Raw genomic sequence first — 21058 nt, 5'->3', positions numbered from 1 at the left:
TCAGATCACTACTAAACATGAAAGGGGTGAGGGACAAGAAAAAGTTATAGGAACTGGACAGTGTTGAAAAAAGAAGCTGTTAACGTGTGAACAAAGGAAAGAGGAAGAAGGATCTGTTCTGTGCTCTCGGCTCTCTTTTTGTAAATAATATTTAAGCTAATGTGTTTTTTTTTTTGTTTTGTTTTTTATCATCAGTATCAGTGAGCATTTCTATAAATCCCTTGAATGTACAATGACAGGTCTGTAATGGCATCACTGTTTCCACATTGTCCCAGATCTTTTCTTTACTACAGTGCTGTGTTACTTAGCTACTAACATACAGCAAATGCTCATACTGTGATAATATCTGTGATACGTTAAAATTAGCATAGTGCCATCCCATCTTTTTATCCAGGTCATGCTGGTATTTGTCATAATATATGTGCCAGTCCGAATTTATTTCCTTACCCTTTTTTTTGTTTTGTTTTTTGCATATTGTGCATTTTGGATCTTTATGTATGAGTGTGTGCGTGCGTGCATACGTGTGCGCGCGTGTGCTCACTGGGAGAGTACATCCTTCAGTTATCGATTTTGAGGCGCGCTGTAATGCATTTTAAAAGGCCGAACCCTAAAGCTGTCAGCCCTGGAGGGAGAATGACAGAAACAAGTCGAGAAACGCCAGACAACGCGCTGTCTGGGTTCATCCTCCCCAAGGATTTTCACCTCACAGCTCTCAATATCCTAATCCTGTCTCCTTGCTACAGTAAATGTGATGTCAACAGAATAGATGCACAGAGACCTTCTGGTTACTCTGCTGCAGTGAGGATGCGTGCTTCTCTTTGCTTTGTTGACGATGTAACAGTGGTACATTTCACATTTGGGTAATTATTGGGAGAATAGGACAGAATGTCAAAGTCGAGGTTGAATAACTTTCAGTCAACACGAAGAATACAAAATGAGGACGTGCTCTTGGAACTACTTAATGCTAAATCTCTCAGCAGCCTGTTTGAAGGGCAGCCTGTTTTTTAAGGCTTCTTGTTTTGTTGAAGTGGACCTTTCATTATTGTCAATTATTTTCTGTATTGTGCAAAAGTCTTGAGCCACTTCTAATTTCGTCATATTTTGCTAGGTAAATGGGAAGTAGGTGTGATTTTCTTTTTTTTTTTTACAGATTTTGTACAGTTCTATCAAGCTTGAAAGTCAATATTTGGTTTGACCACCTTTACCGGTATAAGATATGTAAGAATTATTCTGAACACTGAATAATAGAAAGCTACTCCAGGAGAGTCGAGGGCTAAAAATATGGGGCTGGAAAAGAGCAGTATAGGTCCCCGTTATGTGATTTGTAGCTACAAGTAAAGCTGTGCTTTCTATACATCTTTGAACTCTTTCGTACTTTTCTCAAACATTTTTTCCAAAATATGAAAAAAAAGTCCACATAACTTTTACTTAATAATATGGTCATAAATTGACAATGTTTGATTCAAATCAGGCCTGATTGCTTCAAAACAAGTAAAGTAGATCAAGCTTCATGTGTATTAAGTGTATTAAGTAATGAATCACTACTTCTAGCTTTGATTTCCTTAGGTTTACTTTCCTAACAGCACCAACCTGGTGTCCGGCTGCTTTCCTTTAACAGCTCTCCCCCCCTGTAACCCTGCATGTAGATGGAAGCAGTGGAGGGAAATGATTATCATAAACAGTACAATTTTATCTGTGAACGCAGCTGACTGTTTCCCCGATGGGTCGTTTGGCTCCTGTTCCTGCTTGATGGCATCAGCAGCAAGATTGCCAATAAAAGTTTGTCAAGGGCCTCAGTGCACCCGGCCGACAGGCCACGGATAGATGGAAGAGTTTATGATGACTGAGTACAGGCACACTGCGCACTCACAGAAATTGAAAGAAGTCAGTCAGGTGCAGGTGGTAAAAGGCAAATCTCTACATAGGGACTGCTAATATAGGTGTGTCATTCGGACTGCATGAAGAAACTGCTTCTCAGCTCCACAAACGCCTACAGATCTATAACTGATTCCCAGCAGTTAACAGCTGTTTACATGGTGAAACAACATTGGCAACATTTTCTGCTATTGACATAGTTTACCCAAAGTATCCAGCACTTCTACTTTAAATGGCAGTTTTATTTGAGATTTTCAGAATAAACCCAGATACCTGTTAATGAATGTGTGTGTGAGAGGCATAGAATAGCAAAGTAAAAGTCAGTTGCCCTTTGTAGTCTATATTGTTGTGGAAGGTAAAGTCCACATTTACAGTGCATGATGTCTCTGAAAAAGCATTCAAACCCAGAACAAACATGGTACTACTGTACAGTCTCTCTTAGGCCCCGTTTACACGACGTTTCCAGCGGAAACGGTGTTGTGTTGATGCGTTTCGGCCTTCCGTTTACATGAGAATGGAGTGGAAACGATACCTTTTGGAAACGGCCTCTAGAGTGGTGCGTTTCTGAAATGCTCCGGCCTCCGTATCCGTGTAAACAGACAAGTACGAAACTTTTTGGAAATGGGGGCACTTTCACATGGGCGCTATGGTTGATGGGGGGCACTCGCACTATGGTTGCCCCTATCATTTTCACTCTGTCCTAGTGTAAACGGGAGGCCGAAACGCATCAAAACGACACAGTTTCCACTGGAAACTTTGTCGTGGGCCTCAATCACCTTTTGCGTTCCTACTTGTACTGTGCAACAATCTTATATGCACACATATTTATAAGTGTTACTCAGCTGGGTCTTAGTTTACTTTGTCAGTCATCCTCCTTTAGTTTGTTATGTCTGATGTAGGGATATGTGCGACTAGTCAGCTAGTCATCACTTGGCACTAGTCGGTATCAGACATACTAGTCGGTTAGCCTAATTGTTAAGATTTTAGTTGATTCCCGGTGCTGTAAATGGTTCTCCTAAATGTTACGCAGCAATCTGCCTCCAGATGGCGCTGCAGTCCTGACATTGTTATAGAAAAATGCCATAACTCTGTTAATCTTGGCCTGATATTTTTATTAGGACTAATGTAATTCTTTTTCAAGTTTACAACTACGCGCACCTCCTGAGAAACGCCGTCATCTCCTTCAATTCCGGCTACTTCCCCCAAGTTTGTACAAAGAAGCGAAAAAATGAGAGGGACAAATGTGTTTGTGCCTTTTAAACAAACTGACCACAGCAAAGAGTAGGACCCAGGAGGGCAAAAAGTCCCAGCATTTTATGTTTCCGTCGAATGGCACCGTATGTAAAACGCCAGGACACGACCGAAAAGTAATAAACGCACCTGCACAAGCATAAATGCAGCAACAACATTACCAACCAACTTATGTTGGTTATATCGTAGCTCTACAAAGACTGAAGTCTGAATCAGGGGGTAAGCTGGAGGAGGAGGCTGAGGAGAGGGAGGCCTGGGCTTTACTGCTCAGGCTGCGGCCCCGCGACCCAGGCCCGGATAAGCGGAAGAAGATGGATGGCTGGATGTTTGTATTTTATTGTTTTTTATTATCATTTTAGAGTTTAACTTTCATTGAGATTTGTGTCATGAATTGTAGAGCAATGAGCAATGTTCATAATGTGCCGCACAATGTGCCACACTTTTAAATCACAATTTTAGTTTTTTCAAATGTTATTTTCTCATATTTTAATGATGCGTACACCGTTTGCAGTAACACGTTTTTCATATATTTAACATCAATTTATTTTAAGTTTTTTTCTTTGTTCAGAGTGTAACGTGCATTGTTCATAATGTGCGGTGCTGCACAGTTAGGCAGCATTTAAAGTGCGATTCATTATTGAAGAATACAATAATGGTTTCAAATGCTTTGTTTAACCAATTTTTAACATTGTCCATTAAACAGCCCTAAAATATAACTTGATATCTGAGTATTTCTTAGTTTTAGACTAGTTGATTAGTCTTTTTTTTTTCTTGTTTAGTTGACTAAGAAATTAGTTGCCAGGAGCATCCCTAGTCTGGTGTTAGTATCTGGTTTGAGATTCCTTCAGTCCATTTGATAAAAATCCTGATAGTACTGGTTGGACTGCGTCTGTCCTCAGATGAGATGTCAGAGTTTTGCTGTGGTTGTGGTCTCTTCTGTATCAGGCTACTTTTTCATCACTCTCTTTCTCTTGGTCGCTTTGATCTCTTCTCAGCCTTCTGAATAAATTTTCACCATTCCCATTCATGCAGTTCACATCTTGTTCATATGCAGGCCTATCTCTCGTCTGTTTTACTGCATCGTTCTCATTCTCCCTCCCCTTGTCTCTGTCTATTTGTTTCATGTTTAACTCCACTGTTTGACCTCCAAGTTTTCTGTACAGTGTCCCCCTGGCTGCTTAAGTATTCTGCAAACAGCAGCATGTGTTATTGCCCCCCCTTACTTTGTGAGACAGCAGGAATTTTCCATAGATCTGGTCTCTCTATAAAACTGCTCAGCCCTGACAGATTGTGTTGATGAATCAGCCTCCGTCTGCCCCGTGTTGAACCACTTCTCTCTGTGCCACTGCTGTCTACTAGTTATATAAAGCCCTCTTTGGGCATTTGTCCCACAACTGTCCTCCATGAAAATATGCATTGTGAAACTGGAAATTGAAATTTTTAAAAGGCTTGGCCTTCTTGAATCATTTTATTTTTGCTGCATCATATTTGGCATTCACAATTTATGTAGTGAAATGAGATTTGAGTCAGTCTGTACCAGCTCACCCAGACCTCCCAGTTCATGTCATGATTTCTATAGAGGAAATTATTGCAGAAACTTCTATTAAGTTCATAGGGGCTTAAGAAATCCTAATGCTTCTCTTCAGATACCTTTTTTGGTGCTTCTGAACAAACTGTGAAATTTAGGTGAGTTGGAATGGGACAAAGTGTTCACAGTAACAGATTTCTCTGTCTCAGCTCAAAGACTCCATGGATATTACTTATTTAGTAGGACATGGAAAACAGTGAAAAATTGTTTTCCATGTCCTACAAGCACACATTTTCAGTAATTATGGTTTATGATTAACTGGTTTAACTTTTCATTATTAAAAAAATACTGAGTTTTCATGCAAGCCTGTAATCATATACTTGTAATTACTGCAACAAGACAAATTGGGAAGTACAATACTTTTACCAGCTTTCTAAGTAAGTTTGTCCCGGTGACAGAAGTCTGAAACTCTTTATGTACTGCTCCTCAGGCAACTTGAGCAACTTACTCCATTGTGCAATAGTCCACTCATCCTGTCTACATCTATGTTTTATGCTGGCCGTGTTTTTCACTTATAAAAGTTGCCAGTGGAAAAATTAAGATATAAACGAGCATCCCAGTCACGTTACACTGTAGCTTAAAAATCAGTCCAGCAGATGAGATGAGATGGCGATGGTTCAGCGTAGCAGCTACACACACACTAATTTCAGAGGGCACAGCAATCTGGGCCTGAACCTGTGTGCACACAGCCGTGCACGCCCAGACGTGTCTGTGCTGCAAGTGTTGGTTACAAATGAAGATGCGCTGCGATGTAAAACTATTGTTAAGCAGATGCAATTTCTTATGGTTCTCATATTATCAATATTAATAATAATAGAATACGTCATTGGGGAGATTAGATTAAAAAAATCACCTTGACTGGCGAGTTATCGCTGGTCACTGACTGCTACATTAGTGGGCCAAAACCAATCACAACTGAAAACTTGGTGTCTGTTTAGTGTTTACTTTGGTTTGTTTGCACTATTTAATTTTTTTCCCTTGTTTTTAGTTAGATAACGTTTTTCTTTGATGCGCCGTCCATTCATGCTTTCATGTTTTGTTGACATACAAATACTCCTTTTCTGGTAGAAACTTGGCTGTCTTTAGAAGAGCCGTAGATATTTGTATGTTACTTTTCATACCTATTCAGTATCATACGTTTTCAGCTTGAGGCAAATAAAATTTCCATTAAATGTCCACTGATTGACCAATAGTTAAAGTATTTAAAGGAGACTTTAATCCATTTCCAGCTCTCCAACTTTATATTTTTTATTCTTGACCTTAATAAAGTAGTTTTACATGATTCACAGCTTAAAATAATCCTCAGTTAATAACCCCTTCCTGAAACACACCACCTTCAGCGTAGCTAGATTTTAAAAATTTCCCCTCTCACTGACATCATACAGAGCCAGGGGTAGAAAATGCTGTCTGAAGTCTGAGCTTCCAGCTCATAGTGATTACCTCTACATATTCTGACCTCATTAAGTGAAACTTTGCCTGTGTTGAATGAGACTCCATCACTGCAACACTATATGTGACAGAAAACAATGACAAGAAAAATAGTACCCCTGCATTTTCAGCAAGGAAACAAAAACCGTCTCCTCTCTGTTCATCAAATAGTCGTGTAGGATAGTTTTTAGAAAAGTCAACTGACCGTGAATGAAAGAAAATGTTTCCACTGTTGCAAAAAGATCTTTTCCGTAGATGTTTTCAGTTCATTTGCCGCTGAGCAGATTCAAACCATCGACTGACGTTGTCAGCTTTCAGCATTTGTTTGTATTCAGTTGGTTCAGCAGCAGAATAACCTTAGTTTCCTTTTATCTCTTTGATTGGCAAGCTGAGAAAAGAACAAGAGCTGCAGCGAGGGCTTCTGAGCCTTCATCTGTCACAGTAGCAGAAGAACTTGTGTAATCTCCAAACGAACACATGTCCATTTCTCTGCATCGGTCTGTAGAAATTAGGCGCCAGTCATGATAATAGAAATCCGGACTGTGTACTCTGCCCTCCAAGGTTTTCTCCCCAGACATATCAGTGGTATTCTGAAACATTTCATACAACTGCAGCACAGTTTGAAGGGAGGTTTTGCATATATTAAGATGTCTGTCTTCTCCAAAAATCTGCTGAGCTCTGACACTTTGTGGGCATCATTTAGCAATCATCAGTCTCCTGATATCGCACTCTGTTCTCTTTACATTCATCCTGCTTTTGTTTGGTTGTTGGCAGCTGATTCATGCTTGTTTTTGTGAGGTTTTTGAGGAGAACATTAAGCCGGGGAAATGGATGGAGCGTAGAATATTCTAGGTGTACATGATTAAAGTTAACCCATCCTCTCCCTTTCTGTTTCTCTCTCTGTCTAGGTGTTCAAACTGAAGGCAGTCCAGCTAGCTGAGAAGCTGCTTCCTGCCTTTAACACTCCCACCGGGATCCCCTGGGCCATGGTCAACCTTAAGAGGTTAGTGACACTGCAAGTGAAAACCTACCCATCAGCTGTTAGCTTCTCTGAATCAGAAATGCCACTTTCCTTTTTGGACTATACAGCTTTCTTGCATGTCAACAACTACTTGGTGATTTCACAGATTTTTTCCAGAACACTTGCTGATGTCAACTATAGTTGTGGTCAGATGTGTGCGTAGCCTCGATCAGATGCTTTTGGTAGCCATCAAAAAGCTTTTGGCGTAATTCTGGCTGGACAGTTGACCCCTCTTCTTGGTTCGGAATTGGTAGAGTTCATTCAAATTAGTTGGTTTCCTGGCATGGACCCAGCTTTTAAGCGTAGTTCACAAATTTTTAATAGGATTGAGGTCCGGGCTTTGGGAAGGCCATACCAGAAGCTTAATGCAGTCATTTTGAGACAACTGCAGACTCTGAGATCATCAGTTCAATCATTCCACCCTGGAAAAAGACCAGTTCAAAGACAACATTAAAAGCCCAAAATTACCATGAAATTCATGAGTGAATATAAAGTTTTGACCTCAGTTATATGCTTCAAATGCAAACCTCTGATCTCTGTGTGCAAAGCAAACATTTGAATTAAGATGTTAAAAAATTGAATAATTCTTCGACAGATGTAATTTAATGGAGTAACATTATCTTAGCAAGCATTGTTGCCTCTAAAATGACTGCTTAAGGCTCCAGTCTGAGCTCAGGCAGCACAAGGAAACAGATATGTTGGCCCAAGCCAGGGCTGCAGAGCTGCTGAACGCTTGTTTCCCATTGCTGTGTTCAACTCCCCTAGCTGCTGTTTTCCTTCAGTCTGGACACTTGGAACACATTAATTACATTGCTTAAATCTGGCAGGTGAAAGAATGGCAATTAGTCCATACAGAAGCTCATACTCTGACAGGCTGTCTAGTTACACCTTTATTTGGGAGTCATATCAGTCAATTTATCAAATGTGGATGAAATTAGATTGGGCAGAGAGTCAATTTGTCAGTTTTGGCACCTTGTCTCTTAATTACCCATCTAAAATGTAGTATAATTCCTGGTTACATGGTTTTCTAGTGTACATATACACTGTTTCTTATGTTTGCAGATCCTTCAGTGACTCTCAAGTTCTAAAACTACAACTCAACAATAGTGCAAGAGAAATAAGCACACACACATTTGCTTTTCGTGATCAAGACTACCCAACTTGAGCCAACATTCTTCTGATTGGTGGCCCCTTGTAAGCAGAAGGATTGAACAGCAGGTGGATGGGGCTTCTGTGTTCATAGCCAGAGCTGTGCATCTGCGATGACTTTTTAGGGATAGCCCCTTTCAGTGACATCGTACAGATGCAAGAGTAGAAAAAAACTGTCTGAAATTGAGCATTTAGTGCAGTGTGAAGTTTGAGCTCAGTTTACTTCACCTACACCAATGTCATTATATGAAACTCTGACCATGTTTTACATCAGCATCCGCCTGGTATGTTTTTATCAAAGGACCACATCCCTGATCCACCCATGCAAGTCAAAATAAATGGAAACATCTATAACCGTGTTGTTACCAATGTAGCTGCACTCCAAGTCGGCCTGAAAGAATTGGTTTGAATCATGGAAAGGGTGTGTGTGTGTGTGGGTCTGTGTGTGGGTTCACAGTGTGAGCAAAGCTTTTAAGTCTTGAGGGAAATTTTTTGAATCTGTGTGAATTGGTGTTTCAATAAGCTGCAAGAAAGTCCAAAAGAAGTGTTAAATTCAACTTATAGAAACATGTATCCATCCTGATAGAATGCAGGCTGTAACAGTGGTCTGCTTGCCTGATGTGTAACATTACCAGAACATCCATCTTTCTGTTCCTGTTAACGTTTTCTTCTTCCATTTCCTTTCCTCCTTCTTTTCATCCCACCCGTGAAGACAGTGAGAAACTGTCTTTATGTGCCTCACGTGTGCTCTTTCTCTTCCTCCGTCCCCACCTGCCCTCTGTTATCAAATTACATTTCCTTATTGAGCATGAAACAATGAAATCAAATTACATTACTAATCAGCAGGGTAGTTGGTAGCTACGCATTCAGCTACAGGTTGCGTTGTGTGTATGTGTGTGTACAGATCAGCATCCTGTTGTTGTTAAAGATTTTTAAAAAATGCCACTCATTTTCATACGCACCACAAATGCCCTTGGGAGCAAATGTGCACAGAGAAATTAAAACAAAACATTAAAAACATAAGTGAGTTTATTAAGGTGCGACACACTCACACACACAAGTCACAGTCTGTTAATGTAACATGGTGTCATCTAAAACTGAGGCACTCCCAGATGTCTCCTGCGTCACATGACTGAGAATAAATGTTTTTACCTGCTGCGACTGTCAGTCCAGAACATGCAGAGACCCTGCTGCTCTGCTGCGTTACACTAGATAAAGATATTTGATTTGAATTGATTTTAAACCATATAGTTACTAAGAAGATGGAAAAGGGCTATTTAAAACATTTAAATAAAAAAGGCTCTAGTTTGAGTTTCTCCTTTTCTTCTTTTTACATGTAAAGCATCTCAGCTTCAACTCTTCTTTTCTCTCTGCTTCCCTGACTTATTTCAGCATCTCGTCCCTGCGCAGAGCTTTCTGTTTTCACACATGCTCTGAATGAATGATTTGATTGGCTGAATAGCATTACGTGTGTTACAAAGCACGCAATTGGTCTGTATTTCCTCTGTACATACATTGATTGCAAAGGGAAATAAAATAACCTTACCCTAACTATGAGAAAAGTTGCACAGAATAAAACAGTCGTTTAGCCGCCACGACCTCCTCTCATCTCGTTGTTGTTCTTTTCTCTCGTCCTCTCCAGCGGGGTCGGCCGTAACTGGGGCTGGGCGTCAGCGGGCAGTAGCATCCTGGCTGAGTTTGGGACCCTCCACATGGAGTTTGTTCACCTCACCTACCTGACAGGAAACCCAGCGTACTATCAGAAGGTAACAGTGCGACTGTACAACTTCCTTTGCATCCTAGCGTTCTGCTGGCTGTTTATTTAACTGTGTTGTGGTCTAGTAAAAATAAAATGGTGACAACCTCAACTTAGCTTGTATCTTAAATAAGAGAAAACGTGTATTTAATAGAAATGCAGAAATAAAATTGTTTGCGATGAGAAAATAAAGATTTAGATAAAAAATAGGGAAAATTTTCTCTTTGGATTCAAACTTTTGACTTGCGTTCATCTCAGGTGATGCACATCCGGAAGCTGCTAGCCAAAATGGACCGGCCCAACGGGCTCTACCCAAACTACCTGAACCCTCGCACAGGCCGCTGGGGCCAGCGTAAGTACATCTGATTGCTTTGACATAATCATAAACCTGCAGAACTCGCATCACAACATTTTAATAATTAGGCCCATGCTGCTTTAATTTGGTATAAGGTGGCTTAAATGCTGCATTTCCTTAACTGTTCATACATTTCACTGTTACATTTAGAGGGGGCAAAATGACTTTCCAAGTGTTGTAGTGAAGCTTTTCTTTTAAGCATTAAGTGTGAATTAATGCTTGGATTCCTGCATCACTGCAGTTGGGAAGTGTCAGTGTTCTTGTGAGCTTGAAATGATCGTGGAATCAGGAGAGCAATGAAGAGAATGAGAAGAGATTAACACTAAGTGAAGGAAAGATGAGAAGTATAATGGATCTTGTTTAATGAGAACAAATTGAATTGAGTAGAAGAAAATGGAAGACAGGGAATGCAGTATTCCCAGTATATTGATTACATTTGGCAGTCTGCCAGCAGAAATGAAGAGCTCTTGGAGTGAAGTTGGGCATGCAGTGGCATACTATTCTCTCTCTGAAACAGTCATTTCTGGGATTATATATCTGCTGAAAAAAAAAATAGCCTCCAGAGACAGCAAGCATTAGTCAGTTAAACATAAAGTCATTTTTTTGAATTATAGATTGTAAAGCACAAACGAGAAGAATGATTACCAATTGCTGAGATAATGCAAATGATAACTCAAATGTGGGTTTGGAGTTGGACACACATCCCTGTGGCTCACTGAACTATTCTGCTACTTTTTCTCCTCCAAGCACAGGAACGCGTCACTTCTCTGCTCTTGTCTGAGCACGTCCGGCTCCAAAATAAGAAAAAAAAATCAACGTTACGCCGAGCTGTGTCCACGTGACTGTTAACCTTTCTGAGATTAGCCATGCAGCACAAGACACAACACTCTGAGTGTTTACAAAACTCATTGACTGTCATAAGAACAGAAAAACCAGCACAGAAAGATGCTTGACTTTATGTTTAACAATTAAACAATTTAAAGTCAATAATATCCATAAAAGGTGGCAGTTTAAATAAGACCAACATAAATGTTGTCAGGGGAGCAAATGTGCTATAACTTTATAAATAACATTGAAGTCATGCAGTTCAATAGGATACAGTTCACGAGTGTTTAACAAGCCTAAACAGATAAATTACCAAATAAATACTTAATAAGGAGCATGTTTAACTGTATGCTCAAGGACTGATTTTCTTTTCTTTACCGTCTGGCTGTCAGTCTTTTCGAGTCGTCTTTGAAACATTTATTCTGTATGGAGAAAATAAAGAAAAAATATATATAAAATGTATTTCCTCCCTCCTCTATAATGCTGCTTTGGAGTACTACAGTTCAATTTATCATCCAAGCATTCACGAGGAGCTGCTAAATATTTCTTTTGGGGCTTTTTTTTTCTTCTTTTTTTTTTTTTTTAGTATTTCAGTCACAAGCGTTTTGAACCTGAGGATGCATTTATCAGAGATTTAGATGCTAGTTGACAGATGTGTAGATATATAGTTGGTGACTGTTTGTTATCTTGGCATTCCAACAGAATATTAAAACACTGTGGATATTAAAATATTCCCTTTTGGTGTGCACACTTGCCTCAGAAATATCTTTTTGTTCTTGCTTTTAATGGAGCACTGTAGTTTTTGCCTGAAGATCAGATGTGACAGTCTGCTCGGGGTTTGCTCTTTAGTTCAGTGAGAGGAAATGAAAAGATGAAATCTGTTTCAAATTGAATATATAGTGTTTGGTTGTTTTTGTCCAGGGTAGAGTTGCTATGGTAAGAGTGCCATATTCAGCCCAGTCAGTTTTATAACACCTAAAGTAAGCTGGATATACACAGAAATGAAACAGATGAGGTGATGGTGCCACTCCTAAGACTCCTTTTTATTTGTTTTACTTGACAAAACAAATGAAGAGCACTCATGGACAGATAGATAAATGGAGAGGCTCATTAATGGATGGATAGGTGGCTTGGCAGTCAGACTGATGTACTTGTAAGTGCAGAGACTGTGAGCCAAAAGCAGGAAGAAATAAATGGTTTGAAGATGGAGGGAGGGCAGATTGATTGATGGATGGATGAATGCATTAACAGATGGATAGTTAGCTGGCAAGCTGCATGACTAGGCAGGTAATGATGGATGTTTTATGTTTGTTTCTGTGCATGTGTGTGAGTCAGTTTACCTTTTTGTGAAGTGGAATTAAAAAAAAACCCACAGCTTTGTACATGCATTTGTATTTTTGTGCTTTGTGTGCATTTCAGTGTGTCTGTGTGAGCATATGAGCGTTGTTTTTCTTTTCCTGCACATACATCCAGTTGCACATCTATTGATTTATTTGCAGGCTGCTCTTTGTGTGTCTCTGTTGTGATTTTATGGCCACATTAATTAGCTGTCATGTGACCTTGATGCCTTAGCAGCATTATTGATTACAGCGAATTATGTGAGAGCAGTTTAATTAATATGAAACTTAAAGTAGTAGAAAATAATTTTAAGCAGCAACATCCTATTTTTTTTTTCTTCAGTATTCCTACCCAGTCATCTATAGCAGGGATTTTTAAACCTTTTGGGACCAAGGACCTCTTGCAGGAGAGAGAACTTTCCAAGGACCTTCTTATAATCCTATCAAGGATTTAGCTGGCTTTGGCTTCACAATGTGGACTGACTGAAATGTTCTTTCATGTCCACCTGCCATCTAGCTGGCTAATAAGCCAAGTTTTGCAACTGCAGGCTCGTTGGACCCTGAGGGAAGTGAGCAAAGTCATTACAGGGTGGCATTACAGCTGGATGGTAAGAGACCCAGCATTCTTGCATGTCTTACCATCATATGAGAGTTTCTCAGCATATTTTTGAACACTTTTAAATGAAATAGAAAAAAAAAACAAAAATAGAAATAGTCAAATAGAGACAGGATCCATTCATTTAAATTCATTACCGGATCATTTAAACTGAGCTTTTTAAAACAGAGAGGCAGTGTGCTGTGTGCTGTTATCAGCAAACAAACCTAACACAAACTACAAGTTCAAATCTGTGCAGCTGCAGGGTTTTCTTACTGTATTATCTTCTGTTACAAGTAGACAACCACTTTTTGGAGGCTCTGTTATCTTCCTGAAAAGCCTAATGTGTTTGTACTCATTTCAGAGTGAAACTAACTGTAACAGACAGGATGAAAAAAAAAAAAACCACCTTTCTTTGTTATTATGTGGTTTATGTGAGATAACGGTGTCTGAATAATGATCATTGCAAATGTTAGTATTGGATGGGAGTGTTTGAAGGTTGGAAGCCTGTGTCGAGAGCATGTGCAGTGTGGCCCTGTGTATATTGATGTGTGTGTCTGTCCCTTATTGCAGGGTGTTGGTGTGTAGACAGTAGTTAAGCCAAATTAATGAGGAATGAGTCTGAGGCCTCCTTTCTTAATGAGATCCAGCTGTGACTGACAGGGCTATTACCACACACTCTTCTGACTTACTGTAACACATTGCTACCTGTCTACGCACACACTCCACCCACTCCCTCTTTGGAGCTTTAGACACTCTTCTTTGCTCCAATGTATGAAGTCTTTGTCCTTCATCTCCAGGTTTCCACATAGCAAAGCTAAATATAGCTGAAACAGAGTATCACTGGGAGAGTAGTGTTTTACACAGGTTCAGAATCTCTGATGTTCAGACTGGTACAGGTAAAAGTTGGTAAATTTAGTTTTCTTACTTTACTTAGACTACTTTTTATTCAGGTATCTCTTTTTTTTTTAAATCTGTTTTTAAAAAGTTGTTATTTATGCAGTATTATTTACACAGCAGCTATGTTGAGCACAGCTTTTCTGGCTCTGGCGCAAGAAAATAATGTCTCTATTCCCATTGTTGTCTATTTTGTAGATCAGTGAAAATATTTGACTCTTGGCCCTACTACCAGTTCATTACATTTATTTTTTAAGCAGCATACCCAACTAGATTTTGCCTCCTATATGGAAATGATATTGATTTGTCATGGTTAGTGTAGTGTATGAACAGGGTTACATTGTGTTGGTTTTTATGTTTCTGATATATGAAACGCTTTTACACAACATGATGCAGAAAAAGTTGTTTGGGATCATGCACTAATGGTAGCTTTTATCAGTAAAATGCTCACCAGCTATCAATCATTGTTCATTTGTCCATTATTATGAGAAAAAAGCTCGTTCTGAAGCATTTCAGAGGTAGAGTCACTGCCCACAAACACTAAAACTTCATCCCATCTTTGAGGCACAGTGGAGTGAGCATTGTAGCTTTGGGCCACATTACTCCCTTAGACTCTCTTCTTCCTCTTTTTGCTGCTCCCTTTAGGGGCCACCACAGATCATCTGCCTCCATCTCTCTCTTTCAGCATCCTCCTCTGTCACACCAACCCTCTCCATGTCCTCCTTCATTACTTCCACAAACCTCCTCTGTGGGCTTCCTTTTGTCCTCCTGCCTGGCAGCTCCATCTTCAACATCCCTTGTCCAGTATATCTGTCCTCCCCACGTGTTCAAACAGTCTCAGTCTTGCCTCTTTAACTCTGTCTCCAAACAAAGTTAATCTGATCTGATAAACTCATTTTTAATCTTGTCTGTTCTGGTCACTCCTCCACAGAGTGAAGGCCCCGGGTGTCTCAAACCCATTGAAAACACAGTGAATTCAACACCGTATCAAGAAATTTTACAAAAAAATGTCAAAGCAGTAGTCAATGTTCTTAGGCTTAAGAGAGGTTTGAGCATGCATCAATAACTCAAGTAAATCAAGGAGTGAGTCAAAAAGTAATAATTTGAAATGATCAGATTAGGCTTCCTCACTTTAATAAAATTGAAAAGCTGTGGCAGGACCCAAAGCACACTGTTAAAGACATCTTCATAATATTGATGAATTGAAACATTTTTCAGAGTCCAGCAGTTCCAAAATTCTTCATTGCTTTGAAAATCTCAAAAGTAAAAAGCTGATGGATGCTGTAAAAGATAAACGAGGCTCTAAAAGATGCTAAATTAGTGTCCGCTAACAGCTTACACAGTAAGTGAACACTGTGCCATCAGAAGTGCAACTCTTGATATCGTCAGTTTTTTTGAAAACCCTTAAATCTTTGCTGGTCGGGGTGCTTCACATAAAGTGATTGTATTGTCACCTTTGTGTTATCCCAGCAGCCGGTGTCCTTGACCTCTGCAGGGAGAACACAAACAGGGTGTGTGTGTGTGTGTGTGTGTGTGTGAAGCTTTGCGAAGACGTCTCTTTGTACACGGGGTCTTTGTATGTGGGTTAATGTGTGTTTGAAGCTGCCACCTCAGCAGACCCTGCCTTTGATTGACAGGTGCTCCCTTCATAACCCAGATGCTTTGATTGACAGAAAATAATGGAGAGGAGAAGAGCTTGGGGAGTATGTGTGGGTGGATGCTAAATTAGGAGTGTGGGAGGTGACAGTGAAACAGAGTTTAAGTAAAGAGTTGAGATAAAACTACCAAGATAAAGAGTGATGGAGCTTGGTATGTTTTAATTAATACAATGCCTTTTCAAAGAAGGTTAAAGCACCGTCTTAAATTTAAACTCAATACAGTGATTTACAAGTCATATAAATTCTATATTTATTTGGTGGTACAAAATATTCATTTCATTTTTCATTCATTTTTTTTTTCATGAGAAGTATATTGTAAATTATTTGTTGGTAGCAACACATATGATAATGTAGTACAATGTGATCCCTCACCTATTGTTGGGGTTATGTTCCAGAGACCCCTGCGATAGGTGAAAATCCATGAAGGGCAAACAGACCAATGCTACGGTCACTGAGCCAATCGGTGGCCAGGATACAGAACACAGTGCTGTGGTTGGTCGCCTTCCGTTCCATCAGCCAACAGTGTGCCGTGTACAATCTCACGTTGACAAAGTTGTGCAAGCGGTAGTGGCGTACAGTACTGCGTTTCCATTGTGTACAGTATGGTATTCATCCGCTGATGAAATACCTGAAAATCCCACGATATAGTGCAAATTAGATGTATTTAATAAAAAAAAACTAATACAGTGAAGCTGCAATAAGTGAACTGCGATATATCGAGGGGCAACTGTATTTGTTTGCTCACTGTCTTACAATATAAAGCGCTTTGAGGGGCGCTACAGTATCAAAATAAAACTGAACTGAACTGCTGAGCAGTGCTTGGATCAGCTGTTGTTGTTTGTAGCATTCCAAACATGTCTTAAAAACAGGGAAGTTGGAAACACATCTGGTGGACTAACTCTGCAACGTCGACACTCATAACATGGTTGAAGGATGTTCCTCCCGTCTCTTTCTCACTTGCTAAATTTTAGTTTTTATTTCTTCCGTTATAAATTCCAGTACTGGTATATCTGCAAATAGTTAACGTTGACCAGTATCAGTCACGCTCTGATTACAGCAGGATGCTCGGTATGTTTAACTGGTCTGCTGAGCTAACTAGACCTCTCACCAACTGAAGCTGTTCGGCGCATCATTCCTCAAACTGCTGAACAGCTAAACTCTTTATTTAAAGGCTTAAATATAAGAACTCTAAACAGAAAAGCTGGTCGACACTGTGACAGTGAGAGGGATGTTTTCATGAAGAAATCACACGTCGATTGTCTCAAGTGCACAAGCAGTGAGTGAAGTTTCTCAGGATGATTATAGAATGGCCTTGGCGCACACACTGTTTAGTTTTTCAGACATTTAAGCAGCCTATCAACAACTACACAACAACTACACAACAGCTACACCAAAAGTCTCAGTAATTCAAATGTTCTCAACAGAAAAAAGAAGGAAACACACACTGGAGATGAAAGCGCATGCAGCTATCCATTCCCCTCAGTACTAACTGTGGTTGTACTAATTTGCAGTAATTACTTGTAATGATTACACAGTAATTAATAGTGAGATAAGTAAGAAGCAATTTCCATAATTTGTCCATACAGTTTTATTATTTTGTTGACCAGTAGTTTAGGATTCATAAGTAAACACATTTAAAAAAAAAAAAAAAGAAAGACGTGACCTTGTCTCTGCATGAAAAGGTCAGAGAGGCTTCCTGTTCTAATGTGTAAACGCCTCCTTTCTAAGCGAAATGCCATTATACATTGATCTTTTAGGGCATCTGAGGTCCATTTTCCTAAAGGTCAGACATGCTGTTTGTTACGCCCTCAAACATGAAAGCTAGAACATAAAGTGGACTTGCTTGTAATGTGAGTCTGCTTTGTTTCCCTTGGCTCTGTGCCTCCATTTTGCACCCTGTCATGTAGGTAAAGGGTGCCCAGATTCTTTGGGGGAACTCGGAGTAGTTATCATCTAGCCCTCCAAATGGTCCTCCACGCTCTGACTACTTCACTGCGCTCATTTTTAAAGTAGTTTCATTGACACGGGCTCTCAGTTGCTTACTTTCATTTTTTGTCTCAAGCGCACACGCGTGAAATCCAGACAAATACTCATCCGTCAGCACACACTGGCCCCAGTAATGTCTTCAAGGTTGTTTGTGAGATATGCACTCTCTTCGGGACAAAAGATGAATAATTCATCGCTCAGATTGCTTTTTCATCTTACTTGTTCCTCCGTCTTTTGTGCATCCCTCCATTCACCTGCGGGCATGTTAATCACATAAAGAAAAGAATCTCCTTGATGATGAGACAAAAAGCATCTGCTCAAATATCAGCTGTGATTACACAGAGCTGAAGACGGCTGCAGAGGATGAGCAACATTCTAGTTTGCTCCAGCAAAGTCAGAGCTGAATAAACCGTTTCTCTGTGCTCGAGTCACCAATTCATCTGTGCTATTGCCATTCACAAAACCAAATTTAGAGAAGATCACTATGTATGGTCGCTTGAGTAAGTAATTTTCAGAAAAGTTAAGTTCAAGGTCCACATTTCATGTTTCAGTAAAGTCTCTGAAACTGACCAAAGTGCCATTGGAGTGGGCTCCAAGTGCTCTCTGGGGGAAAGAAGTTATTGTTTTTATTGTGATCCCACACTGCCAGATTCTGGCAGCACCCCCATTTTCACTTTGTGGTGTCCTGCAAATTAGGACCGGCATGAAAGCTGTGTAAACTTTGACGAGAACGACTGCGGACATTGAAATGTGAGCACACATCAGGGAGAGGGTAAACAAAATGGGGGGACGAGAGGAAGCACACTGCCAGTATATAGTGGATGTAGGAAAGAAGGTTTTGATTTCAAAAAAAGACATGGTCTTGATGCCATATGCTGCGTTCTGCAAAGGACTTTGAGGCAAAGTCAAAAAATAAATAATTCACTTTCGTGGCTTTCTCATTTGTTGGGGTCTTGCTGTTTTTCCTCTTCCTCTCATGCGGTGATACTTCCAGCTTTCTTTGTGTCTCTTTCTCTGCAGATCACACATCAGTTGGAGGACTGGGGGACAGTTTTTATGAATACTTGCTGAAGGCTTGGCTCATGTCAGACAAGACTGACACAGAGGCTCGCAAGACCTACGATGACGCCATCGAGGTACAGTGCAGTGACTTCCTGTTTCCTTTATGAAAAATCTTATACAGGAGGATGCAGGAAATGTAAAGCAGTCACAGACGAGTCACAGGTGGAAATGTCAGGAGTTATTCTTTATTTAATAGCCACTGTTGAGTCCCTGCTGACCAGGTTCGGTATCCGCCTTTGCAGAGGGAAGATATTGCTTTGCTTTCAAGTAAACTAGGAGTGGATTTAGTAGAAAGCAGATGTTATTGGTCTGTAGTTGATGAAGCTGTCTGTTCGTCATTTAGAGTGTCAGAGAATGAGCAGAACAGATGCTGCGGAGCAAAAAGGTGAAAGATGTGGCTGGATTTCAAATGTGACAGTCACTGCTGTGTTTTGTTTTCTTGTGTTTGACCCTCCTCACCCTCAAGCAGTTACACTCAGTGTCAGTGGCCCATTCACACAGTGTAACCTTTCTCTGTCCACATACCGGTATAAATACTGTCATTCCTGTTGCTGACCTTATCTCTGTTTCTGACCTTATCTCTTTAAATGCACTCATAAACAGGCAGGCACGACGTTACTGAAAACAAGCTGCTATATTCTTCTTTTTGGGACTTTATCTTCTCTGAAATGTCAACACTTTCCCGTAGAGCCGTTGCTGTTTCCACACTTGCGCGCTCTTTGTTCCCTCAGGCCATCGAACGTCACCTCGTACGCAAATCCAACGGTGGCCTGACATTCATTGGCGAGTGGAAGAACGGCCACTTGGAGAGGAAGATGGGCCACCTGGCCTGCTTTGCCGGAGGCATGTTTGCACTGGGTGCTGATGGCTCGCCCGACGACAAGGCGGGACACTATTTGCAGCTAGGAGCCGAAATCGCACACACCTGCCACGAGTCCTATGACAGGACAGGTGAGGAAGTAGAGGAGTGCTGCATACACAAACACTAATACACAGGCTAGGGATGTGCTGATACTGAGACCAGTACTAGGTCGGATTCTGGCAACATTACCTCAACCTCTTATAAATTAATGTTTTACGATACGGAGAAGCAGCAGAAGTAATCAGGACTGTAGTCCCTGCTGAAGTGTCATGAGGAGTAAACGGCTCATTTAGCACAATCAATTTAAAAAAAACATCCAAAGATCCAATGCACTGCTATTTTTAGGGGTTTTATGTTAGTGGTGGAAAATGGAAACAACCCCTTGCCTACTCATGCACTCATTCCCTTCCTAAGCACAACAGCAAGAAGCAAACTTAGTTATTAGTTATTTTTACTACTAATTACTGCTATTCTTATATTCTAAAAAAGCTGCACAGTACAATACACACAGCTGAAGGAGCCAGACAGACGTATCAGTTGAAATGAAAGCAGAAAGTCCTACTTTATTTAAAGTACCGGCTTTCTTTTAATGTTGTTCTGAGGAAGGTGATCAAAAATTCATTGAAGTCCAACTTCTGACTCAGTGGGTGTAAGTGACAGGCTGTTCAAGGGTCTCTGTTTAATCATTAGCCAATTTCTAACATCCTGAACATTTACAAACTGTTAGCCTTCAGGTGCTGACAGGAAGTCATAAGTGTATATGTTAGGAAAATGTTGACTGTAACTACCAGGTATCGTTATGCTCTACAAGACATGTGAGAGGACACGGTCAGTTTTCTTCGCCGCAGTAGAACCGCTGTCATCATCACATAGCCACTGCTCACTGTTAAGGTAGCTGCTGTGAATCTCTGAGTGTCTGATATCTCATTAAAACAGTGGTAAAAACGGACACAACTGCACACTCGTGTTACAAAAATTGAGAAATTGCACAACTTGCAGAAATGGCAGCTTGGATGTGACAGCAGTTTGACGTCGACTTTTCGTGCGGCGCTGTTGGCGAGATGCCGCACGTTTCACCGTGCAGCTTTCTGCCATAGACCGACTACACCTTCTTCATGTTGTCTGTCAGATTGGCAAATCACATTTTACTTATACCCCCTATCATTATGATTTGGTTTAATCCACTAATTTACCAATCATTCAAGCTAATTTTAAATTAATACTGCATTTTAAAATCACTTTATCCCAGTGTTTTATAAACAATAGTACTGCACATGTTAAGGCTTTTGGGAATGACTTGGGAATGTGTCCAGTTTGCCTATGCAGTAATCAGTCTATGCTCACATACTATAATACCCTCCCAGTGACTCAACCAGTAATTAATTCTGCTTGTCCTATTTAGAAACTATACTA

General features: G+C 40.2%; 1 protein-coding gene across 2 annotated transcripts in view; it reads left to right on the top strand.

Moving 5' to 3' along the window:
• Positions 1 to 21058, top strand: part of man1a2 (mannosidase, alpha, class 1A, member 2) — a 125926-nt gene that overhangs the window by 89505 nt on the left and 15363 nt on the right. For both annotated transcript variants that reach the window (XM_030758270.1, XM_030758271.1), the window contains exons 7-11: positions 7051 to 7145; positions 9955 to 10078; positions 10327 to 10420; positions 18742 to 18857; positions 19515 to 19734. In XM_030758270.1, coding sequence (XP_030614130.1) covers positions 7051 to 7145; positions 9955 to 10078; positions 10327 to 10420; positions 18742 to 18857; positions 19515 to 19734 — 649 coding nt within the window. The remainder of the gene's footprint in view (positions 1 to 7050; positions 7146 to 9954; positions 10079 to 10326; positions 10421 to 18741; positions 18858 to 19514; positions 19735 to 21058) is intronic.

Source organism: Archocentrus centrarchus, chromosome 21 (genome assembly GCF_007364275.1).
Source record: "Archocentrus centrarchus isolate MPI-CPG fArcCen1 chromosome 21, fArcCen1, whole genome shotgun sequence".
NCBI lineage: Eukaryota > Metazoa > Chordata > Actinopteri > Cichliformes > Cichlidae > Archocentrus > Archocentrus centrarchus.
This window is presented reverse-complemented; position numbering and strand designations above follow the sequence as displayed.